Source organism: Salmo trutta, chromosome 23, assembly GCF_901001165.1.
Source record: "Salmo trutta chromosome 23, fSalTru1.1, whole genome shotgun sequence".
NCBI classification, from domain to species: Eukaryota; Metazoa; Chordata; class Actinopteri; order Salmoniformes; family Salmonidae; genus Salmo; species Salmo trutta.
In genome coordinates, this window is record NC_042979.1 from 33827447 (window position 1) to 33852186 (window position 24740).

At 40.8% G+C, this 24740-nt stretch overlaps 2 protein-coding genes across 3 annotated transcripts; one reads left to right on the forward strand and one right to left on the reverse strand.

Annotated features, from left to right (window-relative positions):
* Nucleotides 1–5693: 5693 nt before the first annotated feature.
* Nucleotides 5694–13541, reverse strand: LOC115159853 (transcription factor BTF3). 2 transcript variants are annotated; one of them, XM_029709918.1, is made up of 6 exons: nucleotides 13454–13541; nucleotides 9220–9288; nucleotides 8979–9092; nucleotides 8521–8722; nucleotides 7786–7842; nucleotides 5694–6028 (listed from the first exon to the last, which is right to left on the reverse strand). In XM_029709918.1, exons 2-6 carry the CDS (start codon nucleotides 9286–9288, stop codon nucleotides 5982–5984), a joined length of 489 nt encoding a protein of 162 aa, XP_029565778.1. In that variant the 5' UTR covers nucleotides 13454–13541; the 3' UTR covers nucleotides 5694–5981. The 2 variants fall into 2 exon arrangements, with proteins under 2 accessions (XP_029565778.1, XP_029565777.1); XM_029709917.1 differs by having other exon boundaries at nucleotides 13389–13522.
* A 6988-nt stretch (nucleotides 13542–20529) lies between these two features.
* Nucleotides 20530–23019, forward strand: LOC115159855 (forkhead box protein D1-like). Its single transcript, XM_029709919.1, has one exon. It carries the CDS (start codon nucleotides 21451–21453, stop codon nucleotides 22468–22470), a length of 1020 nt encoding a protein of 339 aa, XP_029565779.1. The 5' UTR covers nucleotides 20530–21450; the 3' UTR covers nucleotides 22471–23019.
* Nucleotides 23020–24740: the final 1721 nt, after the last annotated feature.

A 24740-nucleotide genomic window follows, 5' to 3' on the forward strand; every position in this document is an offset into this window, starting at 1 on the left:
TTGTCTCGATTCTAGGTTGTGCCTTTAAATTGGAAAATGAACTAAGGAAGAATTTGTGATTATCTCATTGACTTCTCAAACCCCGGCCTGGTCTGCTTGTCAAGGGTTCCCGGAAGTCTCGTGATCTTGCGCTCGGTTTATAAACTCGTACTAAATAGGGGATAACACGATTACATGTCATAACATTTAAACTATTACCTGCACTCCAGATCGTCAAATCAGTCAATATATGGTATGGGCATATTTGTCTAGAACACATTCATCCGTTTATATCATGACAAATTATACTGCTCAAAAAACTAAAGGGAACACTAAAATAACACATCCTAGATCTGAATGAATGAAATAATCTTATTAAATACTTTTTTCTTTACATAGTTGAATGTGCTGACAACAAAATCACACAAAAAGAATCAATGGAAATCCAATTTATCAACCCATGGAGGTCTGGATTTGGAGTCACAATCAAAATTAAAGTGGAAAACCACACTACAGGCTGATCCAACTTTGATGTAATGTCCTTAAAACAAGTCAAAATGAGGCTCAGTAGTGTGTGTGGCCTCCACGTGCCTGTATGACCTCCCTACAACGCCTGGGCATGCTCCTGATGAGGTGGCGGATGGTCTCCTGAGGGATCTCCTCCCAGACCTGGACTAAAGCATCCGCCAACTCCTGGACAGTCTGTGGTGCAACGTGGCGTTGGTGGATGGAGCGAGACATGATGTCCCAGATGTGCTCAATTGGATTCAGGTCTGGGGAACGGGCGGGCCAGTCCATAGCATCAATGCCTTCCTCTTGCAGGAACTGCTGACACACTCCAGCCACATGAGGTCTAGCATTGTCTTGCATTAGGAGGAACCCAGGGCCAACCGCACCAGCATATGGTCTCACAAGGGGTCTGAGGATCTCATCTCGGTACCTAATGGCAGTCAGGCTACCTCTGGCGAGCACATGGATGGCTGTGCGGCCCCCCAAAGAAATGCCTCCCCACACCATGACTGACCCACCGCCAAACCGGTCATGCTGGCGGATGTTGCAGGCAGCAGAACGTTCTCCACGGCGTCTCCAGACTCTGTCACGTCTGTCACATGTGCTCAGTGTGAACCTGCTTTCATCTGTGAAGAGCACAGGGCGCCAGTGGCGAATTTGCCAATCTTGGTGTTCTCTGGCAAATGCCAAACGTCCTGCACGGTGTTGGGCTGTAAGCACAACCCCCACCTGTGGACGTCGGGCCCTCATACCACCCTCATGGAGTCTGTTTCTGACCGTTTGAGCAGACACATGCACATTTGTGGCCTGCTGGAGGTCATTTTGCAGGGCTCTGGCAGTGCTCCTCCTACTCCTCCTTGCACAAAGGTGGAGGTAGCGGTCCTGCTGCTGGGTTGTTGCCCTCCTACGGCCTCCTCCACGTCTCCTGATGTACTGGCCTGTCTCCTGGTAGCGCCTCCATGCTCTGGACACTACGCTGACAGACACAGCAAACCTTCTTGCCACAGCTCGCATTGATGTGCCATCCTGGATGAGCTGCACTACCTGAGCCACTTGTGTGGGTTGTAGACTCCGTCTCATGCTACCACTAGAGTGAAAGCACCGCCAGCATTCAAAAGTGACCAAAACATCAGCCAGGAAGCATAGGAACTGAGAAGTGGTCTGTGGTCCCCACCTGCAGAACCACTCCTTTATTGGGGGTGTCTTGCTAATTGCCTATAATTTCCACCTGTTGTCTATTCCATTTGCACAACAACATGTGAAATTTATTGTCAATCAGTGTTGCTTCCTAAGTGGACAGTTTGATTTCACAGAAGTGTGATTGACTTGGAGTTACATTGTGTTGTTTAAGTGTTCCCTTTATTTTTTGAGCAGTGTATATATTACACTTAGATGTGCTCAATCTAAACTGCACCAAATTATTCAATTTAGTTTTTCCTTCAAATACAATCTCAGGTCGTTGTTGCCATACCAACGTACTCTGCACTCACTCGGCAGAGACGAACTGTAAACTGAACTCTTGAGATACTCTTAAAAGTGTTTATGCGATTATACAGCAAGCAAGTTACATAACATAACATAACATAATGATATTGACATACAGTTGAAGTCTGAAGTTTACATACACTTAGGTTGGAGTCATTAAAACTCCTTTTTCAACCATTCCACAAATTTTTTGTAAACAAACTATAGTTTTGGCAAGTCGTTTAGGATATCTACTTTGCGCATGACACAAGTAATTTTTCCAACAATTGTTTACAGACAGATTATTTCACTATATAATAATTCACTGTATCACAATTCCAGTGGGTCAGAAGTTTACATACACTAAGTTGACTGTGCCTTTAAACAGCTTGAAAAATTCCAGAAAATTATGTCATGGCTTTAGAAGCTTCTGATAGGCTAATTGACATCATTTGAGTCAATTGGAGGTGTACCTGTGGATGTATTTCAAGGCCTACCTTCAAACTCAGTGCCTCTTTGCTTGACATAATGGGAAAATCAAAAGAAATCAGTCAAGGTCTCAGAAAAAAATTGTAGACTTCACAAGTCTGGTTCATCCTTGGGAGCAATTTCCAAACACCTGTAGGTACCACGTTCATCTGTACAAACAATAAGTGCGCAAGTATAAACCCCATGAGACCACGCAGCTGTCATGCCGCTCAGGAAGGAGACACGTTCTGTCTCCTAGAGATGAACGTACTTTGGTGCGAAAAGTCCAAATCAATCCCAGAACAACAGCAAAGGACCTTGTGAAGATGCTGGAGGAAACAGGTACAAAAGTAGCTATATCCACAGTAAAACGAGTCCCATCTCGACATAACCTGAAAGGCCGCTAAGCAAGGAAGAAGCCACTGCGCCAAAACCGCCATAAAAAAAGCCAGACTACGGTTTGCAACTGTATATGGGGACAAAGATCATACTTTTTGGAGAAATGTCCTCTGGTCTGATGAAACAAAAATAGAACTTTGGCCATAATGACCATCGTTATGTTTGGAGGAAAAAGGGGGAGGCTTGCAAGCCGAAGAACACCATCCCAAACGTGAAGCACGGGGGTGGCAGCATCAGGTTGTGGGGGTGCTTTGCTGCAGGAGGGCCTGGTGCACTTCACAAAATAGATAGCATCATGAGAAAGGAAAATTATGTGGATATATTGAAGCAACATCTCAAGACATCAGTCAGAAAGTTAAAGCTTGGTCGCAAATGGGTCTTCCAAATGCACAATGACCCCAAGCATACTTCTAAAGTTGTGGCAAAATGGCTTAAGGCCAACAAAGTCAAGGTATTGGAGTGGCCATCACAAAGCCCTGACCTCAATCGTATAGAAAATTTGTGGGCAGAACTGAAAAAGTGTGTGCGAGCAAGGAGGCCTACAAACCTGATTCAGTTACACCAGCTCTGTCAGGAGGAATGGGCCAAAATTCACCCAACTTATTGTGGGAAGCTTGTGGAAGGCTACCTGAAACATTTTACCCAAGTTAAACAATTTAAAGGCAATGCTAACAAATACTAATTGAGTGTATGTAAACTTCTGACCCACTGGGAATGTGATGAAAGAAATAAAAGCTGAAATAAATCATTCTCTCTACTATTATTCTGACATTTCACATTCTTAAAATAAAGTGGTGATGCTAACTGACCTAAAACAATTTTTACTAGGATTAAATGTCAAGAATTGTGAAAAACTGAGTTTAAATGTATTTGGCTAAGGTGTATGTAAACTTCTGACTTCAACTGTAGGTATTATAGTGTGTAGATACATTAGCTAGCCACCCCAGAGAGCAGTGCATTATAGGTTTTGTAGTCGAGTTGAACTGCAATGGATTTCCACAACGACTTTGTTGCTACCAATATTATAACGACAAATTGAAACATTTCACAAAAATTATTGTTTTCACAGTGGTATCTAACACTATTATAGGAATTAGTGGCTTGGTTTATCCCTTCTACCAAGTGTAATGCACAGATGCAAGTAATTTGGACAGTTGACAAAGGGCCTTTTGAAGGTACACTACATGGCCAAATGTGGACACCTGCTTGTCGAACATCTCATTGAAAAGCATGGGCATTAATATGGAGTTGGTCCTCCCTTTGCTGGTCGAAAAGCCTTCAACAATTTCAACAATACATGTACTGTATACAGTATGTTAATGTTATTTGTGGTGTTTTCCTGTCTTATGTACTATGTGCATTTTAGGTAACAGTATCTGACTGTATGTTGCTGCATATCTCTGAAATAAAGTCATTTGCTGGGTTGTTACACTTCATGGCCAAAAGTATGTGGACACCTGCTAGCTGAACATCTCATTTCAAAATCATGGGCATTAATATGGAGTTGGTCCCCCTTTGCTGCTACAACAGCCTCCACTATTCTGGGAAGGCTTTCCACTAGATGTTGGAACATTGCTGCTGCGAAGACTTGCTTCCATTGAGCCACGAACATCAGTGAGGTCAGGCACTGATGTCGGGTGATTAGGCCTGGCTCGCAGTTGACGTTCCAATTCATCCCAAAAGGTGTTTGATGGGGTTGAGGTCAGGGCTCTGTGCAGGCCAGTCAAGTTCTTCCACACCAATCTTGACAAACCATTACTGTATGGACCTCGCTTTGTGCAACGGGGGATTGACATGCTGAAACAGGAAAGGGCCTTCCCCAAACTGTTGCCACAAGGTTGGAAGCACAGAATCATCTATAATGTATTTGTATGCTGTAGCGATAAGATTTCTCTTCAATGGAACTAAGGAGCCCAAACCATGAAAAACTGCCCCAGACCATTATTCCTCCTCAAACTACACAGTTGGCACTAAGCATTCAGGCAGGTAGCATTCTCCTGTCATCCCCCAAATCCAGATTTGTCCGTCGGACTGCCAGTTGGTGAAGCTCAATTCATCATTCCAGAGAACGCGTTTCCACTGCTCGAGTCAATGACGGCGAGCTTTACACCACTCCAGCTGACGCTTGGCATTGCACATGGTGATCTTAGGTTTATGTGTGGCTGCTCGGCCATGGAAACCCATTTCATGAAGCTCCCAACAAACGGTTCTTGTGCTAATTTTGTTTCTATAAGAAGTTTGGAATGCTGTAGTGTTGCAACAGACGGTTTTTGCGTGTTTCAGCACTCAGCGGTCCCGTTCTGTGAACTTGTGTGGTCTATCACTTCGCGGCTGAGCCATTGTTGCTCCTAGACGTTTCCACTTCACAGTAACACCACTTATAGTTGACGGGGGCAGCTCTAGCAGGCCAGGAATTTGACAAACTGACTTGTTGGAAAGGTGGCATCTTATGACAGTGCCACATTTAAAGTCACTGAGCTCTTCAGTACGGGCTATTCTACTGCCAATGTTTGTCTATGGATATTGCATAGCTGTGTGCTTGAGTTTATACACCTGTTTGTAACGGGTGTGGCTGAAATACCCAAATCCACTAATTTGAAGGTGTCCAAATAATTTTTGGTCATACTTACCAACATTAGTCAAGATAGCAGTCACGGTCAACGCTACCACATGTCAGCTCGAGCATAAATGACCTTTAAAACTTCACATCGTCGTCTGTCCAGTGTGCTGCTCTATAGCTTTAGATCAAATCCTGGCTTTAGGGTGCAACTAAGAAGGTAAACAGGCAGATGTTCATTTAAAATACACAACCGATAAGAGGAATCACCTCTGTCCCCTTATTTCAAGTAATCAGATAAAACATCACAATTCTCTTAGTTGACAATAGCAAAATGTTTATTCCAGATATTGTTTCAGCCAGACTGCAAAGAAATAAGGTTCAGTAACATGGAGGAAACTGCTGAAGAGACCTCGAACCTCAGAGAGACAACATACAGTAACGTACATACAATCTCTCACTGACTCTCAAACTGGACACGAACAGCAGTGCACAAAATAGCATTTGGAGAATCGGTTGGCAAGAAAAATAACGCCTTGTGCCCACCCCACCCCACGGCCTAGTCAAGTCCTGTTGAGACTCTCCTGAAGGTCTGTTGTTTCCTTTAGTTTGCCTCATCCTTGGAAGCCTCGTCAAAATTCTCCACCAGATCTGAAACAACAAGCCAACGGTAAGTTACATGTCAATCAGGGAAAGAAACAAGCAGTACTCTCTCCAAACATACATGCCTCCATCAGTCTTTCCACTGGTCTCAGTCCACTTAAGAAAAAATGTGTGTTTTACCTGAAACATGATCCCAGGTATAATTTCTACCCCCCCAAATAATCTGATAAATCTGTCGGGTGCATATTTGGCTCGGTGGGGTCGAGGGTTATAATCGAAACAATTCTAAAGGTCTGAATATAATTTGGGGGTGGGAAACTAAACTCTGGTAATGACATGATGGCATAGACCGCTAACCCCGTGTCATCGGGCTTCAACCGCTCCTCACGCTGAATGAGAGTTATTGTTTGTTACATTTGTGAAAACGTTGGGTTACGAGAAGAGGAGAGCCTTGGGAAAAGCCGTGGGTAACTAATGGCAACCTCATGTGTATGGACCATTTTTCTCCACAAAGAAAAGCAAACGGTGCTTTCAGAACTCATAAACAACATTTCAAACACTAAACCCACCACCCCGACTCCAATCACCATCAAGTGTTCAGTCATTGTTAGATCCCCTTAGCATGACCCCCTTCACTTCCCAAAAGTAAGCAAACCTGCCACGCTTCTATTATCTGCAGGAAAATACAAGTCACACAGACATAGGAGAAAGTATAAATTACCACAATGTGAAATAACACTACATGTGGTTGTTGTGGAGACCCACAGGAGCACGTCACAGAGCAAAAACTCTGATGTGTCTAGAACAAAAAGCCATTGTTGAAGATACCTACACAATCTCTATGGTCACGTTCAAATAAGGAAGGAGGAAAAATAATCAATAACTGGAGATGTGTCTATCCATACCAAGTGGGTGGGAGTGGGATGGCATCAAATCAACTGCAAGAGGCTGGTGTGACATTCTCACACACAATGATGCCACAATTACTGCACTTCCACCTAAGACTAAAGACGCCCGCATGATTCCCAGACAAAACAGTTTGGAAAAGTTTGTGCGTATATTATGACAACATTGTGTGACGTTTTCGTTCATTTTGGACTTAGGTGACTGTTTTTCAGATGTTTGGGCACACTACATTTTTTTCTGGAGGTAAACCGAAATTGGTAGCCGAAGTCTATGCCCCTTCGTCGGTGATTGGTCAACAGTAGGGCTTCTTCTATAAGTCTTGTCATTCAGCGAGAGACAACTCATTTTCATGTAAATTTGTTTGAGAAATACTGCAAACATCTTAGTTACATGTAAAATTCCTGACTAAGATCTTGTCAAAAATGTCCCAAAAAATTACAGATTTATTGAGTTATCTTAGATTGATTCAAGACTATTTTGAGGCCTTTTAAAACGAACAAGTAGTACTATTGCCATTTTTTTCTCATTTTTCAAGCTGAGGTCTTTTCAGGGAGTACGCGAGTACCCTCGTTTGGGCCGCCAGCCGAACTGAAGCATGCCGACGCCTTTACCCCAAACCAGTGTGTCGTCTGTGTTTTATGTTAATGAAAGCTCCAGGGTAATTGTGTTTCCATCAGGAGTGTGACAAGACTTGTGACAAGACTTGTGGTGAGCAGAATCAACAACCTCTGCATCATCAAGACAGTTGCTTTGTGAGAAGGTGTTCCAAGTTCACAGTTGACTATTGTTTTGTAAATTACAAATGAAAAGTACCAGTCAGCATTTTGGGTAACACCAGGGATGTAAACTCGATGAACAATCATGACCTCTTAACTGTGAGACGGCTGTTCATGACCCACCTGGAACATCATCATCTTCCTCCTCTATGGGGGCGATTGGTGCTTTTCCATCTCCAGCTGTGAGGAAGAAATAAGAGATGTTACGAACCTGTTGCAGAGCTATGTACAAATGCCTCTGGTCTTCAGTAAGTTGTATACAATACATGATCATGACCTATATAAAATAGTCTGTTTAAACAAATGGTATTTCTATTTCAATGTCAGTGCCTGCCCAGTGCTCAAAATCAATCCAAGACCCTTCAGCCCTACCTCAAATCACCGCCATCCCAAAACTTTGAGATTGCTACTGTGCATGCCTATCTGTTTTTGTATTACCAATCTGCCTCCTCACACACTTATGCTAAAGAAATGTCTTTACTACTTGTGGCCAAGTCAAACAGATGAGGTAAAGCCTATGTTGAAATGTCAATAAAATGCATGGCCTTGAAACAAAAACAGCCTCCCTCTCAAAGATATCAAAACAAAGTGACAACAAAAGTGCTGTCCTTCAAAAACCAAAACATAGGCCATATTTCCCCTAAAACAGAATCTCCTGAGCCATTAGAACCAATGGTGTATTCATTAGTCTGTTTCCTAAGCAAAAAGTGTAAAAAATAAACAATTATTACTCCTAACAGAAAACCTTTTGCAATGAAAACCGACACTGTTTGGGCAGACCCTCCGCCAGTACTCCTGAACCATTCGAACCAGCCCTCCCCATCTCCCTCCCTCCCTCCCTCCCTCAGCCCCACGTACCCTGTTTGGGCAGAGCCTCAGCCAGTCTCCGGAGGCTAGTCAGACTGTCTGCTCCCAGCTGGTTGAGGATGCTGGGGAGCATCTCTGTCAGCTGCTTGGTCTCAGCGTGGCCAGTGATGGTGAAGGTGTTGGCTGCCAGGGAGGCCTGCACTTTGGGGTTGTTGAAGTGGATCACTGTCCCCTGGTTCGTGAACATGTTCACCTGCAAGGAACAGAGGAGAAATGAGAATGTGATGTTACTCGCAGTTATAGACATACACTCTGAAAGACTAGACACTTCCCTTTCTGAAGACTCAAATACAACTAAAGTGGGCCTTGAAATGAACCCTCCTTTGCTCTCAAAGAAATCAGTGTGTTCCAATTTAATTTTCATACCAATTAAAGTACTCCAACATCCATTTAAAAATTGATGGTTACAGAGGGAGAAAGGACCAGTCTAACCCTGGACCAGACCTTACCTCTTCAATGCCAGAGATGTTGTTGACTCCTAGTTTCTTTAGGGAGAACTGAAGTTTCTTGTCATCTGCAGTTGCAGTTCTGTGCACAACCTTCTTCTTTCTGCGAGCAGTGCCCTGTAAAAGAGAACAGAGATTCAAGTACCTGATATTTTAACACGTGTGAGACATGAGCTCCATATTGATAGATTTTTCTAAACATTCACTCTGAAGAAACAATTGATTGGTGTGAACAGCTTCTTACCTTGCCGCCGATGCGGACTTGTGCCTGAAGTTTGGCAAGTTTTTCTTGATTCATTATTATTTCTTTCATCTGAAATAGACACAGTACGTGTTGAGTTATTATATCACCGCATCTATAACTGTCCTTTTGTTTCTGGTTATGTAACATTACATTTTGAAAAACATTTGCAAACCCTGCCTCACTTAACTCGCTAGGTCATACACATATATATATATATATATATAAGGGACGCACAATATAATTGGTGAACATATCGGAATCGGCCAATACTAGCTAGAAATGCCAACATCGGTATCGGCCGATGTCTAGTTTAAAGCCAATGTGCAAAACTGATGACAAAGCTGACGTACATACCTATATAACTTAGGTACATGATGTAATGATGCCATGTAAACTTTTGCGCTATACGTGCAACACAGCATTCCTAAACTAGCCCACAATGTCTGCTGTGTGGATCGAGCAGTCAACAAGTTGAGCAGTCATTTGGAAGACTAACACCATTTAAGCGAGACAACTCAAAGGTGAAATCCATTAAAGCCAAGGTAATGGAATTCATTGCCCTTGACAATCAACTGTTCTCCGTCGTGGGTGATGTTGGCTTTCGCCGACTGGTTGAGCACCGGTACACACTACCAAGTGCGCTATTGTTCAGATGTTGCCCTACCGGGGTTGCACAGTAATAGCACTGCTATTAGCTTCACGACATACATACTATGGAACGCCGTTTGGGTCTTTGCCTGTCAAAAAATATACAATAGCACTGTCAAAGCTGTACAAAAAAAGTCTGCAAACAAGCAAACACTGGCCACGAACGATGTGTTTACAATGGCGCACTGGTAATGAAGCATAATTTTTTCAACCAAAACTACTGGGGTACCTAGCTAGCACCAATACAACCAGCCTGAAAACAATAACCAGTAGAAACTGCAGTCATTTTCATTATTCTTAGCAATGATTTAGTAATCCTGTAAGTGTTAGCTAGGTTGTCACTTGTTGTTCGCCTATTGAAATTGAACTTCAGTTCATGAAAATAAATAGCTAGCCAGCTACTTAACCCCGTTGTCCAAAGCTAACTTTATAAGCAGCAGCTAGCTTCATCTTTTTATTTTATTTCACCTTTATTTAACCAGGTAGGCAAGTTGAGAACAAGTTCTCATTTACAACTGCGACCTGGCCAAGATAAAGCAAAGCAGTGTGACACAGACAACAACACAGAGTTACACATGGAGTAAACAATAAACAAGCCAATAACACAATAAACAAGTCAATGATACAGTAGAAAAAATAAAGTCTATATACAGTGTGTGCAAAAGGCATGAGGTAGGCAATAAATAGGCCATAGGAGCAAATAATTACAATTTAGCAGATTAACACTGGAGTGATAAATGAGCATATGATTATGTGCATGTAGAGATACAGGTGTGCAAAAGAGCAGAAAAGTAAATCAAATAAAAACAGTAAGGGGATGAGGTAGGTAGATAGGGTGGGCAATGCACAGATGGGCTATGTACAGCTGCAGCGATCGGTTAGCTGCTCAGATAGCTGATGTTTAAAGTTGGTGAGGGGGAAAAAAGTGGCTAGTGGGGCTCAACCACGGGGGACCAGTACGGAAAAAAAATGTATGAAATGTATGCATTCACTACTGTAAGTCGCTCTGGATAAGAGCGTCTGCTTAATGACTAAAATGTAAATATAAAATGTTGTGTTGTGAAGCTAGCCACAATAAGGATTAGGCACAACAGTAGAATTTGCAGTTTGCCTTCAAAATAAAAGTGTGTCATTGACAGTGATGCAAATGAATACAAATAGTAGAATTATGTCATGCTTTTATTTTGAAGGTTAACCGCAAAGTCCACTATTGTGGCTAGTCCTTATTGTGGCTAGCTTCACATAGATGGGTCCGACCATTAATCAAATAAGAACTGTTTTATAAATGAGGGTTATTTTAGATGATGACGCCTAGCTATAGAGTTAGCTAGCTAACTATAGCTACTGAAACCGATAATGTCGTTTTTCTATGTTTTTGGGGAAGAACATTGTTTGCATCCATGAGCTAGCTAGCTTTTTTTTATGACCAGCACTGTAGGTGCGCGAGACGACTTTACCAGCGTGATAACATACCCATCGATGAATCGTTGTGACATATGAAATACGAGTGATAGTTATTACACATTGATTACACTATGTAAAAAATGTATGAACGGGTAAAATTATGTGACGTGCAGTCATATTCAGGTCGTCATTGGTCAACAAGGTTATTTTTTTACGCGCAAAGACTCAAACGGCATTCCATAGCAAAGACCCAAACGGCGTTCCATAGAAATCCTGGTTGAGAATGAAACGACTGAATAAATGAACAACGAAACAGCACAACAAGTAAGTGAAATAAATAGGTTTTGATTATGTTTTACTGGTAATGGGGACATAGTAAATGCCTGCAAAATAACTTTTTGGTCAGTGTGGTGTGTGTGTGTCTGTAACCTTTATTTAACTAGGCAGTTAAGAACAAATTCTTATTTACAATGACGGCCTACCCCAGCCAACGCTGGGCTAATTGTGCGCCGCCCTATTGGACTCCCAATCACGGCTGGATGTGATACAGCCTGGATTCGAACCAGCAACTGTAGTGACGCCTCTTGCACTGAGATGCAGTGACGCCTCTTGCACTGAGATGCAGTGACGCCTCTTGCACTGAGATGCAGTGACGCCTCTTGCACTGAGATGCAGTGACGCCTCTTGCACTGAGATGCAGTGACGCCTCTTGCACTGAGATGCAGTGACGCCTCTTGCACTGAGATGCAGTGACGCCTCTTGCACTGAGATGCAGTGACGCCTCTTGCACTGAGATGCAGTGACGCCTCTTGCACTGAGATGCAGTGCATGAGTCCGCTGCATCAATGTGTGTTAACTATTTAACTTTACTAGAATGCTTAAAAAAAATTGTAAATATCGGTTATCGGTATCCTTTTGGCAAAGACAATAATCGGCCAAAAATGTAATATCGGTGTGTGTGTGTGTGTGTGTGTGTGTGTATGTATGTATATATATATATATATATATATGTATGTATATATATATATATATATATATATATATATTACACACACACACACATACATATACACACACATTTATATTTATTAACTACAAACATCACACATAAGTACATGTAGCCTGGCTATCTTAATTGCGTCATAAAATACAAGTTGAAGGCTCACGCCTAGGCAAGTGAGTACTAGTACTCTGTTCATGTAAATTAGCAAATACCCCAAAAGCAGCTAATCAAGATTATGGTTGGAAGTTAAGGCAAAGCTGCGGTATGTCTTCTAAACTACCTGTTGAGCAGTACAGTATCGTCTAGCAACTGCCATTAACTAGCTAGCTAGATAATTACAGTAGAGGTAGAATGTGAAAAAGTTAAGACGCTTCCTACAGACCTGCAAACAAAACAAACGATTCGAGGTTTCCTAGTAAGTTAATGACAGACGGCTTACAAATTAATTAACTGTACCTAATGTTACCTAGTTGTCGTTTGTCTGCTAGACTGAGACTATCAACCAACTTACCAGTAACGTTAGTTAGCAAGTTAGGGCGGCAGGTATCCTAGTGGTTAGAGCGTTGGACTAGTAACCGAAAGGTTGTAAGATTGAATCCCCGAGCTGACAAGGTACAAATCTGTCGTTCTGAACAAGGCAGTTAACTGTTCCTAGACCGTCATTGAAAATAAGAATTTGTTCTTAACTGACTTGCCTAGCTAAATAAAGGTAAAATACAAATGTCTGTCCGGATATGGGTGCTAGCCAGTTGGTTAATAATAGGTCATTATAACGGTTATCTAATGCTAACGTTCGCAAACTAGCTACCTACAGAAGTTAAGAGCGGAATATGGAGAGAAAATTGAAAACCTTGACCATCGACACGCCTGCTAAATATCTACAAGCATTTCAGAGATTGACGATTACCACTGATAAGTATAAGCCAGATTTTAAACGATTTAGTTAACGGGCCTTGTGCCGCTGCTGGCTAGATATCAGGCTAACAGGTTAGCCAACCTTAGAAAGGGGCCTGTGAGTTGGACTCCACCTCTCAAGTCTACACTCGTTTACGAGGTCCCCGTGAGAACAAACTCCAAGATTTTCACCGGTCTGATAACCAAGGATATTGTTTACCTTGTGTCGTTGAAGAATGGCAGAAACACTGCAGGAAAGAAGGTATTTTAGAGCTCCTAACTGACCTGCACACTAGCAGCGCGCACACGCGGGGAGCAAGATGGAAGCGAAAGAGGCTGGAGGAAGTGACGTGCGGGCAGAGGTGCAACCGTGAGAAGGGCGGATGAGCCAGTAAAATGGCCCTATCTCTAACTAATATAAAACTTATTTCAGTGAAATTACATTATTAATTTGACTAGATTGAATAGCAAGCCTTTATATATATATATATATATATATATATATATATATATATATATATATATATATATGAATAGATTGTAATTACTCATCAGTGAAAGAGTAGAATAGAACTGTAGCTAACTATTCTCCGGTGTAGGCCGTCATTGTAAATACGAATTTGTTCTTAAACTGACTTGCCTAGTTAAATAAAGGTTCAATTCTGTTCAGTAGGCCTAGCCCTACCTTTCACTTGTTCACCTTAGTTATGTTTTAGAAGGAATGTCTATGGTGTGATCAGCTACACATTACACCCTGCATTCTCAGTCATATTGTAAGATTGGCCTTCTCATTCTGTGGCTGAGAACAAAGTGGAAAGTGCTACCATAGCCCAGACCAAGCCTAGCCTACACGTGGAATGAAATTATCTTTATTAATTCAGCCTAAAACTTGGATCCCATATCTAAAGCCTGTCACAATGTAATTACAGTAGGGCTATATGTACTCACACCGGTATACAACTGGTGTACCTGTTAATGGAATTTTCAAAGATTTTCAAGAAAATATACAATAAAAAATGTGAACACAAAAATTTAGCTCTCAACCTTTGCCTATAGCATTTCATAGTCACCACTACATTACCAGATCGAAGTCAGCAATGTTCATTTTGTCCCAACAGACACAATCTCAAGTATTTTCACAAGTATTTGCCTATTTATGAATTCTGATTATTTGCAGGGATAAACAACATCTGGAAATATATGTACAGTGCCTTTAGAAAGTATTCATACCCCTTGATTTATTCAACATTTTGTTGTGCTACAGCCTGAATTCAAAATTGAAACCTGTTGCATCTAGGGCCTAGCCAATATCCAATGGAACAGCGTGGCGCGAAATACAAAACCTCAAAAATGCAATAATTTCAATTTTTCAAACATACGACTATTTTACACCATTTTAAAGATAAGACTCTCGTTAATCTAACCACATTGTTCGATTTCAAAAAGGCTTTACAGCGAAAGCAAAACATTAGATTATGTTAGGAGAGTACATAGACCAAAATAATCACAGCCATTTTCCAAGCAAGCATATACGTCACAAAAACCCAAAACACAGCTAAATGAAGCACTAACCTTTGATGATCTTCATCAGATGACACTCCTAGGACATTATGTTATACAATACATGTATGTTTTGTTCAATCAAGTTCATATTTATATCCAAAAACAGCTTTTTACATTGGCGTGTGATGTTCAGAACATGTATTCCCACCAAAAACTTCCGGTGAATTTACCAAATTACTCATCATAAACGTTGACAAAATAGATAACAATTATTTTAAGAATTATAGATACAGAACTCCTTTATGCAATCGCTATGTCAGATTTTAAAATAGCTTTTCGGCGAAAGCACATTTTTCAATATTCTGAGTACATAGCTCAGCCATCACGGCTAGCTATTTTGACACCCGCCAAGTTCAGGGCTCACTAAACTCAGAATTAGTATTAGAAATATTGTATTACCTTTGCTGATCTTCGTCAGAATGCACTCCCAGGACTGCTACTTCCACAACAAATGTTGTTTTTGTTCCAAATAATCCATAGTTATGTCCAAATACCTCCGTTTTGTTCGCGCGTTCAGGTCACTTTCCAAAGGGTAACGTGCGAGCGCATTTTGAGACAAAACAAGTCTAAATGTTCCATTACCGTACTTAGAAGCATGTCAAACGCTGTTTAAAATCAATTTTATGGTATTTTTCTCGTAAAATAGCGATAATATTCCAACCGGACAATAGTGTATTCATTCAAAGAGGAAAAGAAAAAACAGTGTGCACGCGGGAACGCGCATATCCAATCTCTTTGTCCCCAGGCAGACCACTGAGAAACTGAGCTACTATACTCTGCCCAGAGACAGGAGACGGCTCAATCCGCTTTCTGAAGGCTTTAGACAGCCAATGGAAGCCTTAGAAAGTGCAACGTAACCCCACAGATACTGTAGTTTCGATAGAGAATCAAAAGAAGAACTACAATTCTCAGACAGGCCACTTCCTGCTTGGAATTTTCTCAGGTTTTTGCCTGCCATATGAATTCTGTTATACTCATAGACACCATTCAAACAGTTTTAGAAACTTCAGAGTGTTTTCTATCCAAATCTACTAATAATATGCATATTCTCGTTTCTGGGCAAGAGTAGTTACCAGTTTAAATCGGGTACGTTTTTTATCCGGCCGTGAAAATACTGCCCCCTATCCTAAACAGGTTATTAAATATATTTTCTTCTCACCCATCTACACACAATACCCCATAATGACAAAGTGAAAACATGGTTTTAGAAATTTTACCAAATTTATTGAAAATTAAATACAGAATGTATTCACACCTCTGTTAGAATCCCCTTTGGAAGCCATTACAGCTGTGAGTCTTTCTAGGTAAGTCTCTAAGAGCCTGGATTGTACAATATTTGCACATTATTCTTTTAAAAATTCTTCAAGCTCTGTCAAGTTGGTTGTTGGTCATTACTAGAAAGCCATTTCAAGTCTTACCATAGATTTTCAAGTCAATTTAATTCAAAACTGTAACTAGGCAACTCAGGAATATTCAATGTCATCTTGGTAAGCATATTATATATATTTGGCCTTGTGTTTTAGGTTATTGTCCTGCTGATTTCTCTACCAGTGTCTGTTGGAAAGCAGCCTGAACAAGGTTTTCCTTTAGGATTTTTCCTGTGCTTAGCTCTATTCCATTTCTTTTTATCCTAAAAAACTCCCTAGTCCTTGCCGATGACAAGAATACCCATAACATGATGCAGCCACCACCATGCTTGAAAATATGAAAAGTGGTACTCAGTAATGTATTGTGTTGGATTTGCCCCAAACATAACACTTTGTATTCAGGACATAAAGTTTGTTTCTTTGCCACATTTTTTGCAGTTTTACTTTAGTGCATTATTGCAAACAGGATGCATGTTTTGAAATATGTTTTATTGTGTACAGGCTTTTTTCTTTTCACTGTCATTTATGTTAGTATTGTGGAGTAACTACAATGTTGTTGATAATCCGTTTTCTCCTATCACAGCCATGAAACTCTGTAACTGTTTTGAAGTCACCACTGACATCATGGTGAAATGCCTGAGCGGTTTCCTTCCTCTCCGGGAACTGAGTTAGGATGGACGCCTGTATCTTTGTAGTGACTGGGAGTATTGATACACCATCCAAAGTGTAATTAATGACTTCACCATGCTCAAATGGATTTTTATCCATCTACCAATAGGTGCCCTTCTTTCCAAGGCATTGGATAACCTCCCTGGTCTTTCTGGTTGAATTCACTGCTCGACTGAGGGACCTTACAGACAATTGCATGTGTGGGGTACAGAGATGAGGCAGTCATTCAAAAATCATGTTAAACACTATTATTGCACACAGTGTGAGTCCATATAACTTATTATGAGACTTGTTAAGCACATGTTTACTCCTGAACTTACCTAGGCTTGCCATAACAAAGGGGTTGGATACTTATTTACTCAAGACATTTTCGGTTTTATATTTTTTATTAATTTGTAGACATTTCTTAAAACATAATTCCACTTTGACATTATGGGGTATTGTGTTTAGGCCAGTGACACAAAATCTCACAAAATGTGGAAAAAGACAAGTGGTGTGAATACTTTCTGAAGGCACTATAGATATCTTTATTATAAATAATACTATATCACCCTTGACAGTGTGATGCTGAAGTGTTAAAAATGTCTCAACTTCAACGTGCCCCATTCTCCCCTATACTCTCTCTCACATACACACACACACACTTTCTCTATCTTTCTCTCTCTCTCTCTCTCTCTCTCTCTCTCTCTCTCTCTCTCTCTCACACACACACACACACTTTCTCTCTCTCTCTCTCTCTCTCTCTCTCTCTCTCTCTCTCTCTCTCTCTCTCTCTCTCACACACACACACACACACACGACACACGACACATCATGCCTGATCACGGACATGTTCCCGCACGCACGCACAGGTATTGTCTTGTATTTTATGCATGTGATACATATTAATCACATGCTAGCAAGTACCCAGAGAGACTGACTCTTTTGGTGACATTTATAGGATTTGTCAGCGCGAGAAGCAGGGATTGCGTTCAGTAGTAAGTGCTTTCTTCGTACCCCGTGGCACTGAAACACCATCCGATCGTAGAGGGGAATTTATAAACACTTTAGAAGTGGTTTACCACAAATGCGAACCCTGCTTTAAAGACGGACTCCAGCGTCAGCTCACGAATGAATTTAACTATAGCCCAGACCATGCCTATACTACTAACTAGCTCAAATAAATAATTTCGAATGAGGATTTACAGAATACATGATGCAAACAGGCTAAATGTTTTTCCCACAGCCAATGTAGGTGACAATCGTGACATATCAGTCCATAAATCTATACATCAAAACCCATTTGATTCATCTTCAGAAAGCGTCAGTGTCGAGCACAAAAATAATTCATTAAAATAAATGATTACAGTTGTTATCAACTTTCGCCTATCATTCACTTTTAATTTCGCTAACCAGGTCCCGGTCTATCAAATTTATTGAATTAATTTGTAATTATTATTCGGTGTACGTGACTGGTCATTTAATCTCAAAGTGACTGGTCATTTGGTCTCCGGGTCTTTCCGTAGCCCTCTCCAAGACTAGGTTATTACATGTCTAAAATAGTATTTCAAAAAAGGCATAGGCCTATTAAACGAATTAAGTTCAACAAGGCTTTGTTTTCAAAAATAGCAATTAATTTGCCATGCACGGTCAGCATCACCCGAGATTCTTTAATAGCCAAATATTTTCTTACAGAAATAAAACATGTAATATTCAATTCACTTAGGCTTACCTTACTCTTTTACTACCTTAACATTATATATATATATATATATATATATATATATATATATATATATATATATATATATATATATATATATATATATATATAATGTAGTGCATGTGGAAATAAGTAGGCCTACTTGTGGTCACTTTTACTTATTTTCCCCTGAATGATTGTAAAAAAAAGACTGCATAATGTCCGTCATAGTCAAAGGGCCAATAGCTATTAACAGCGCATACATTTGCCATTTACTGCACTAGCACAAATAAACTAATAAACAAACACTGATAACCAGTGTCACATGCGTGACTTTTGCTCCAAATAATTCAAACAGGTTTTTACGCACGACTTTTTTACGCACGAAAAAACTATTCTATACCAATGGTGTGTTAATTCTGAAGAGTTAAATCAAAAGACCATTAGTTCAATAGTCATTAAAAATACTATTAAGACCTGTCTGAGAGAGATGTGTATTTGAGAGAGTTCTAGTTCTAATGGTCCGTTGGCGACGTGCAGGCTTGAGGCAATTGTCAGCCAATTGGTAATTTGTGAGAGTGAAAGGGCTTGCATGTAACTGATAAACTGTTACTGTAATATAAATAGTATGCAGATTTAATTCAAAAGAACGAAAGGGAAAACAAAAGTGCTGTCATTGTCAAACATTTGAAAGCTGAAGTTGTCAAAGTAGACATCGTGTTGAGAGTGTGGACTATTTCTCCGCTAGATGGTGCTGCATGGTCCAACATAAACGCTACAGTAGTTGTTGATAGGCCAGAGTAAAATAAACATAAGTCATCATACAACTCTGAATCAACCATGGGTTAGCTACTATATGGTCATCATCAAGCACCAGACATTTTCTTATTGACATAAAGATCACCTAAACCCATTCATCCTCATCTCTACAATACAACAGATGCATTTAGTCGTTCTATACAGGCTCTATTGTTGTAGTCTAGGCTACTTTTGTAGTCTATAGGTTTTCTGAACTTACTAACATAACTAAGTGGGGGACATAGGAGACATTGTGATAACAACAGTAATTAATAATCTATTTGGATTCAAATATACTTTTACCTATAGTCCTACTTTATTGTTGCAAACAGTCACGTTCTTTATCAACGAATGGTGATGTTTGATAGGTTTTCAGCACTTTTAAAACGTATTTTATGTAATGAAAAGTTTTATTCCCTACCGATTTGTTGTTTCATGCACCCAGAATTGGTATATGAGAGATATGATCAAGTGTCACTCACTCCAAGCTGAGGTCAAGAGATGTCTTACATCTAGTTTTGTGGAAAATATGCATGATTTAGCCTATACGTGACTGACATCCATAATATTTGATTTTAGTGCACTAACAAAGCGAGTCCCAGTTTAAATTGTAAGTGTCACATTTTGAACCAAAATGTGACACTTAAAAATGTAGATTCTTCACAGTCGACCAACTTCATGAAAGTAACTGTCTCCTGGGTATTAAAAGGGGTTCTGTAGAATGAAATATTGAACCATAGCCTATAGATTGGTGAGAAGGAAAATATTAGCAATCATAAGGTGTAGCTGCTCGTGCGTACTTCTCGTGCAAAGGCAATGAAATGGAAAATCACAACCGGGAAGTTGTTTCGAAACATCATTTCAGATCATGAAAAGTTCCGTTTTACAACATAGTTATAAAGCCTACATTTCATACTCTTTATATATTTCAAATGAATTACTTAATTTGAAAGCATCCTATAGGCCTATGTTGGTGTAGTTTTAAAGTAGGCTTCTATGAATAAGGAATAGGAAAGGTTGCTGTGCGTTAAGCTGTTACGCACGTGTAGACCTACAGAAATGTCTGCAAACTCTTTTGCGGGCGTCGTATCACGTAAGGATGCTTTAGCCTACACTGTTACATGGATACAATTATAGTATTGTACACTAGATAACAGGATCCAGATAACCCAAATAAATAATTTTATACTGTATGCGTAAACATCACAATCATTTATCAAAAATCATATCAACTCATCAAAACAGCATATTTATTTGATGTTTTCCCCCTTTATTTAGAAAAACATCAATCAGAGCTATAAAGTCATTGCATGGCAGAGGCCCTTATTTCTCGAGCTGCTCGCATGCTCTGCGTGACCCGTGACTGATGCGAGTTAACAGCTCACTCTTTTCTATTACAAATGGCTCGCGGATAATCTAGATAACTACTGGATCACGCAAACTATGAAGCGTGGAGAGTGGGTCATGAAACTCCGACTGTAAACATTTTGGATTTATTTTATGAATCATGAATTATCTGAACTATTACATTGTTTCTTAAAATCCATAACTTTATAAATACTTATCGTTTATGTCAATTATTTAAAACATAACATTCCACTATCACGTTACAGCTTTTTATCACATTAGATGATGATCTATAAGGGATAGTCCTACCAGCATGGGCTTTGTTTTGCATGCAGCCTTCTTCTATCTTCTATGTTCAGTGATATAGCCCTATTTCTTTGCCAAACATTTAGCTGAAATGAAAGGTTTAGATTAATTATATTTGTATTCCAAGATGACCACCAAAAAGAGAACCAAACTTTTTTAAATCGTCCATAGTTACACAATTGTTGCTATTTTTTTATTTTTTTAATCTCTTCTTTTGCCTTGGTGACGTTCCTTCGCCATGTGATCAGAGCTCTGGTATAAAGCGTGAGGGAAGATCCGCCCTCTTCAGGATTCAGGTTTGGCCTTTTTCAGGTCTTTCCACAGACTAGCATCCGGATGTGCGATATTGAACAACAACAAAAAGCCCTAAAACATATGGTAGTGGCTGGAAAAAAGGGACATCTATTACCGCCGGCGTGCTCCTCTAATTCCATCATATGAGTTGTCTTGGAAGAGGGCAGAGTAGCACGGGCAGTATATCCTCTTCCTATCCGCCGTAGCTTCTGGGAGCGCACAGCACAGTGCAGCCTCTACACAGCCAGCGGTGAGCCATGACTCTGAGCTCCGAGATGTCGGATGCCTCCATCCTTTCGGAAGAGACAGACATCGACGTGGTCGGCGAGGGGGAGGATGGGGACAGCCAAACGCGCTCTTACGTAGACGAGGTGGCGCAGATGCACGATGACCTGCTGTCTGGCTCCCCGCCATGCCTGGACAGCTCCTCGTCCCGGGATCCTTACAAACCAGCCAGTAAGAACACCCTGGTGAAGCCCCCTTACTCCTACATCGCCTTGATCACTATGTCAATTCTTCAGAGCCCCAAGAAGCGGCTCACCCTCAGCGAAATTTGCGATTTCATCAGCAACCGTTTCCCGTACTACCGGGAAAAGTTCCCCGCGTGGCAGAACTCGATCCGACACAACTTGTCCCTGAATGACTGTTTCGTCAAGATACCGAGGGAACCGGGGAACCCCGGGAAGGGAAACTACTGGACCCTAGACCCGGAGTCCGCCGATATGTTCGATAACGGCAGCTTTCTGAGACGACGGAAACGCTTTAAACGGCAGCAGCAGCAGGACTTTCTGCGGGAGCACAACAGTTTTATCCCCGCCGCTGCGTACGGCTATGGACCTTACGGCTGCGGCTACGGTATCCAGCTGCAGTCCTACCACACACACTCTGCGATTTTCGCGTTTCAGCAGCAACAGTCCAGGCATTCACACACGGGGACCATTATTCCGGCTCCGTCCTTAATGCCCACCTCCACTGACTTGGCCAGGAGCCGGTTCTATCCCCAGCTCAGCCCCAGCCTGGCTTCACCCATACAGACTGCAGCCAAGTCCAGCTCGCCTGTCCAGCGCTCTCCCTTCTCCATTGAGAGTATCATTGGTGGGTCGCTGAGCCCTGCGCACTCTCAATGTGCCTCGCGGACTTCTCCTCTTGTTCCAATGTTATCGTCCTCCCTCGCGCCACAGTCGCCCAACCAGTCGCAGAGCGTGCACCCAGGAACTGTTTTACACACGGTCGAGAACTTTCCCAACAGAATTGTGAACGGTACTAGTGGCTGTTAATTTCTATAAACTAACTTCAAAGTTTTCAAGAAATATGAACAAAAACGCCCATCTTTGAAGGTAGGATTATTTTCGTATGTTTTTGTTGTGGTTGGGGTAACACGAAGCTGAATGATGGATATTAACACTAGGGCTTATTCATGCCTATTCATGCTGTATAAAGAATATTATATTTATGTTAATAACATTTTAGTGTCAATCTAATTTTCTCTCCACGAAATGTTTCGTTGTTTATGAAGTGATTCGTTTAAGTCACTGTCTAGGGCGACTCAGGATCGACATAATGAAACAGCTTATAAATGATCACGTCTAAAACAATGTATATTGTGTCACACACACCAATGTTTTTGTAGTTTGGCAAATTGAAACATTTTTACTGTTTTGATTTGTGCTTTGTATTGAAAAGACACAAAGATGAAAGTAATTCATTTATATGCAGTGTGTGCTTATTTCAGTAATAAAACATTGTACATTCTTTGGCAAGTATTGTATAATTTTTTTACACGGTTTGTTTTTCAACAAGAATAAATATTGTTTTACAAAAAAAAACTCTTTGCCTGGAAAGTAACTTATTAATAATAAGTAAGTAATAATCTCAGTCTAGAAATTAGTCTAATGTAGGCCCACACTTGACCACGTGAATGAAGTAGCCTATAGTGTTGTTTAATGTTTTTGAAAGACCTATCCTTTTCATTTTTGTTAAGAAACATATTTCCAAAAAGTAATAGACAATGTAGGCTAGAACCTATTGAGTGGGTACATAATAATAATAATAATAATATAAATATGGCTACTGCCCTTATAATAATGAACTACTAACACTACAACTACTAGTCCGCAGCTGCTGTTAATACATTCCCAAAAATACAAATAAAGAATAACAATGCATCTAAATTGCTGTTACAATGACTCATGGACATGTTTTATTTGGTTCACATATAGCCTACAGATCAACAACAGAGTGTATTATTTTACTTATGTTCCATATTTTACTGCTCAAACTGAAAGAGAGAGTGAGAATCAGGTGTTGTAACATTATTATTATATAAATAATCATTCACTTTCAGTGTTATATTACCAAAACTGGCACCATTACTTTCAACAGGCCAAGGGGTCCAAGATAAACTTCATATTCGCTACCCATAGACCTTTAAGAAACATGGCGTGCGTGTGTGTGCGTGTGCGGGAATGCGTGAGTGTGTGACTTTTAGAACATATAGGCCTACAACTCTATACCATTAACATTCTGAATAAATATTTTGTTCAGGCTTTTCAACATGTATCTTTACACACACAAACACCCTCAATGTAGGCCTCGTGTGTGTGTGGCCTAGCTGTGTCTGAATGTAATTACATTTTCCATGCACGGGATGGATGACAAACCTTGGACCTACAGGTCCATTTGCCCTCTCCCACATGTATCCTTGTAATTACGCTTGGTGGACAGGCCGGTGTCACTGGGGTGACAGAGACTGTATTTTGCTACCTTCAGGACCGACGCTGATTATCACGCGGGTGATCCGAGGCAGCTGGCTCGGACTCTTGAGAAAACACTGCTCCTCGACCAATTCATTATCTCCTCATACTTGTCACAGTTGCCACGAGAGAGAGAGATGTATTGGTCAGCGAGGCTATACTCCTTAACATCCATAGCCCAGGGCAGTAGGCTACAGACATGCGCCGTGGCGAGGGTTTTTACAGGAAAGTAAGACGAGTTGATGCACATTAGGAAACATATGGATATGTGAATAAAAAAAGACTAGCCTATATATTAAAACGCGCGTCAGGGGCATAACGTAATTATCATGCAATTATGCATCATTAGATATTAGTAGACATATAGCCCACATGTCATTAGTAGAAGCCATAACATTAGATCTATCCGCCACTGTCCTCAATGATGCACCTATGGATAATAATAGGATCATGATGTGTATAGGCTTTGGCTATATTATGTTATTTTGGATGATGCTAAAACAATAGACCTCCATCTCTTTACTAAATATACCATTCAATATTCAAAGCAGGTGTTTGTAAGAAAAGGCTGGAAAGTTGATTTTCAGAAGGCCTCATCCTCACAACATCAAGGCTGTGGCGTGATGCGTGGGCCACAAGCCAAGAGAAAGACCTCCTCTCTCCGAGGGAAGGACCACTGTTTGGCGTGTGTTATCCATCCGTGACTACAAATGCGCATCCCCGTCGCCCGGCCGCGTGTTAATGGCGCCACTGCGTGCTTCCCAGTTGCAGAGGAAATGCGTGTAGCAATAGCT

Coding starts and splice junctions, on each gene's coding strand:
- LOC115159853 (XM_029709918.1), bottom strand. CDS start 9,288: ATGAAAGAAATAATAATGAATCAAGAAAAACTTGCCAAACTTCAGGCA. Junction 8,723..8,978: donor ACATCTCTGGCATTGAAGAG/GTAAGGTCTGGT, acceptor TGTTCCTTGCAG/GTGAACATGTTCACGAACCA. Junction 7,843..8,520: donor TGAGGCTCTGCCCAAACAGG/GTACGTGGGGCT, acceptor TCTTCCTCACAG/CTGGAGATGGAAAAGCACCA.
- LOC115159855 (XM_029709919.1), top strand. CDS start 21,451: ATGACTCTGAGCTCCGAGATGTCGGATGCCTCCATCCTTTCGGAAGAG.